The 357-nt window shown below is 65.3% G+C and overlaps 1 protein-coding gene across 1 annotated transcript in view; it reads left to right on the plus strand.

The window, feature by feature from the left end:
* The window catches only part of LOC104494424 (tubulin beta-7 chain-like), a gene marked incomplete at its 5' end in the record, with an annotated part of 1,421 nt that overhangs the window by 373 nt on the left and 691 nt on the right, over nt 1–357 (plus strand). Inside the window, one exon of the mRNA XM_010137244.1 lies at nt 1–353. This exon is cut by the window's left edge and continues 5 nt beyond it. Within this exon, the coding sequence (XP_010135546.1) occupies nt 1–353 (353 nt within the window). The remainder of the gene's footprint in view (nt 354–357) is intronic.

Raw genomic sequence — 357 nt, forward strand, 5'->3', positions numbered from 1 at the left:
CGGACACGGTGGTGGAGCCCTACAACGCCACACTCTCCATCCACCAGCTGGTGGAGAACACGGATGAGACCTACTGCATTGACAACGAAGCTCTCTACGACATCTGCTTCCGCACCCTCAAGCTGGCCACCCCCACCTATGGCGACCTCAACCACCTCGTCTCGGCCACCATGAGCGGCGTCACCACCTCCCTCCGCTTCCCCGGCCAGCTCAACGCTGACCTCCGCAAGCTGGCTGTCAACATGGTGCCCTTCCCGCGCCTCCACTTCTTCATGCCGGGCTTCGCCCCGCTGACCTCCCGCGGCAGCCAGCAGTACCGCGCCCTCACCGTCCCCGAGCTCACCCAGCAGGGCTTCG

The sequence above is a fragment of the Buceros rhinoceros genome, unplaced genomic scaffold (assembly GCF_000710305.1).
Source record: "Buceros rhinoceros silvestris isolate BGI_N320 unplaced genomic scaffold, ASM71030v1 scaffold23245, whole genome shotgun sequence".
Lineage (NCBI taxonomy): Eukaryota > Metazoa > Chordata > Aves > Bucerotiformes > Bucerotidae > Buceros > Buceros rhinoceros.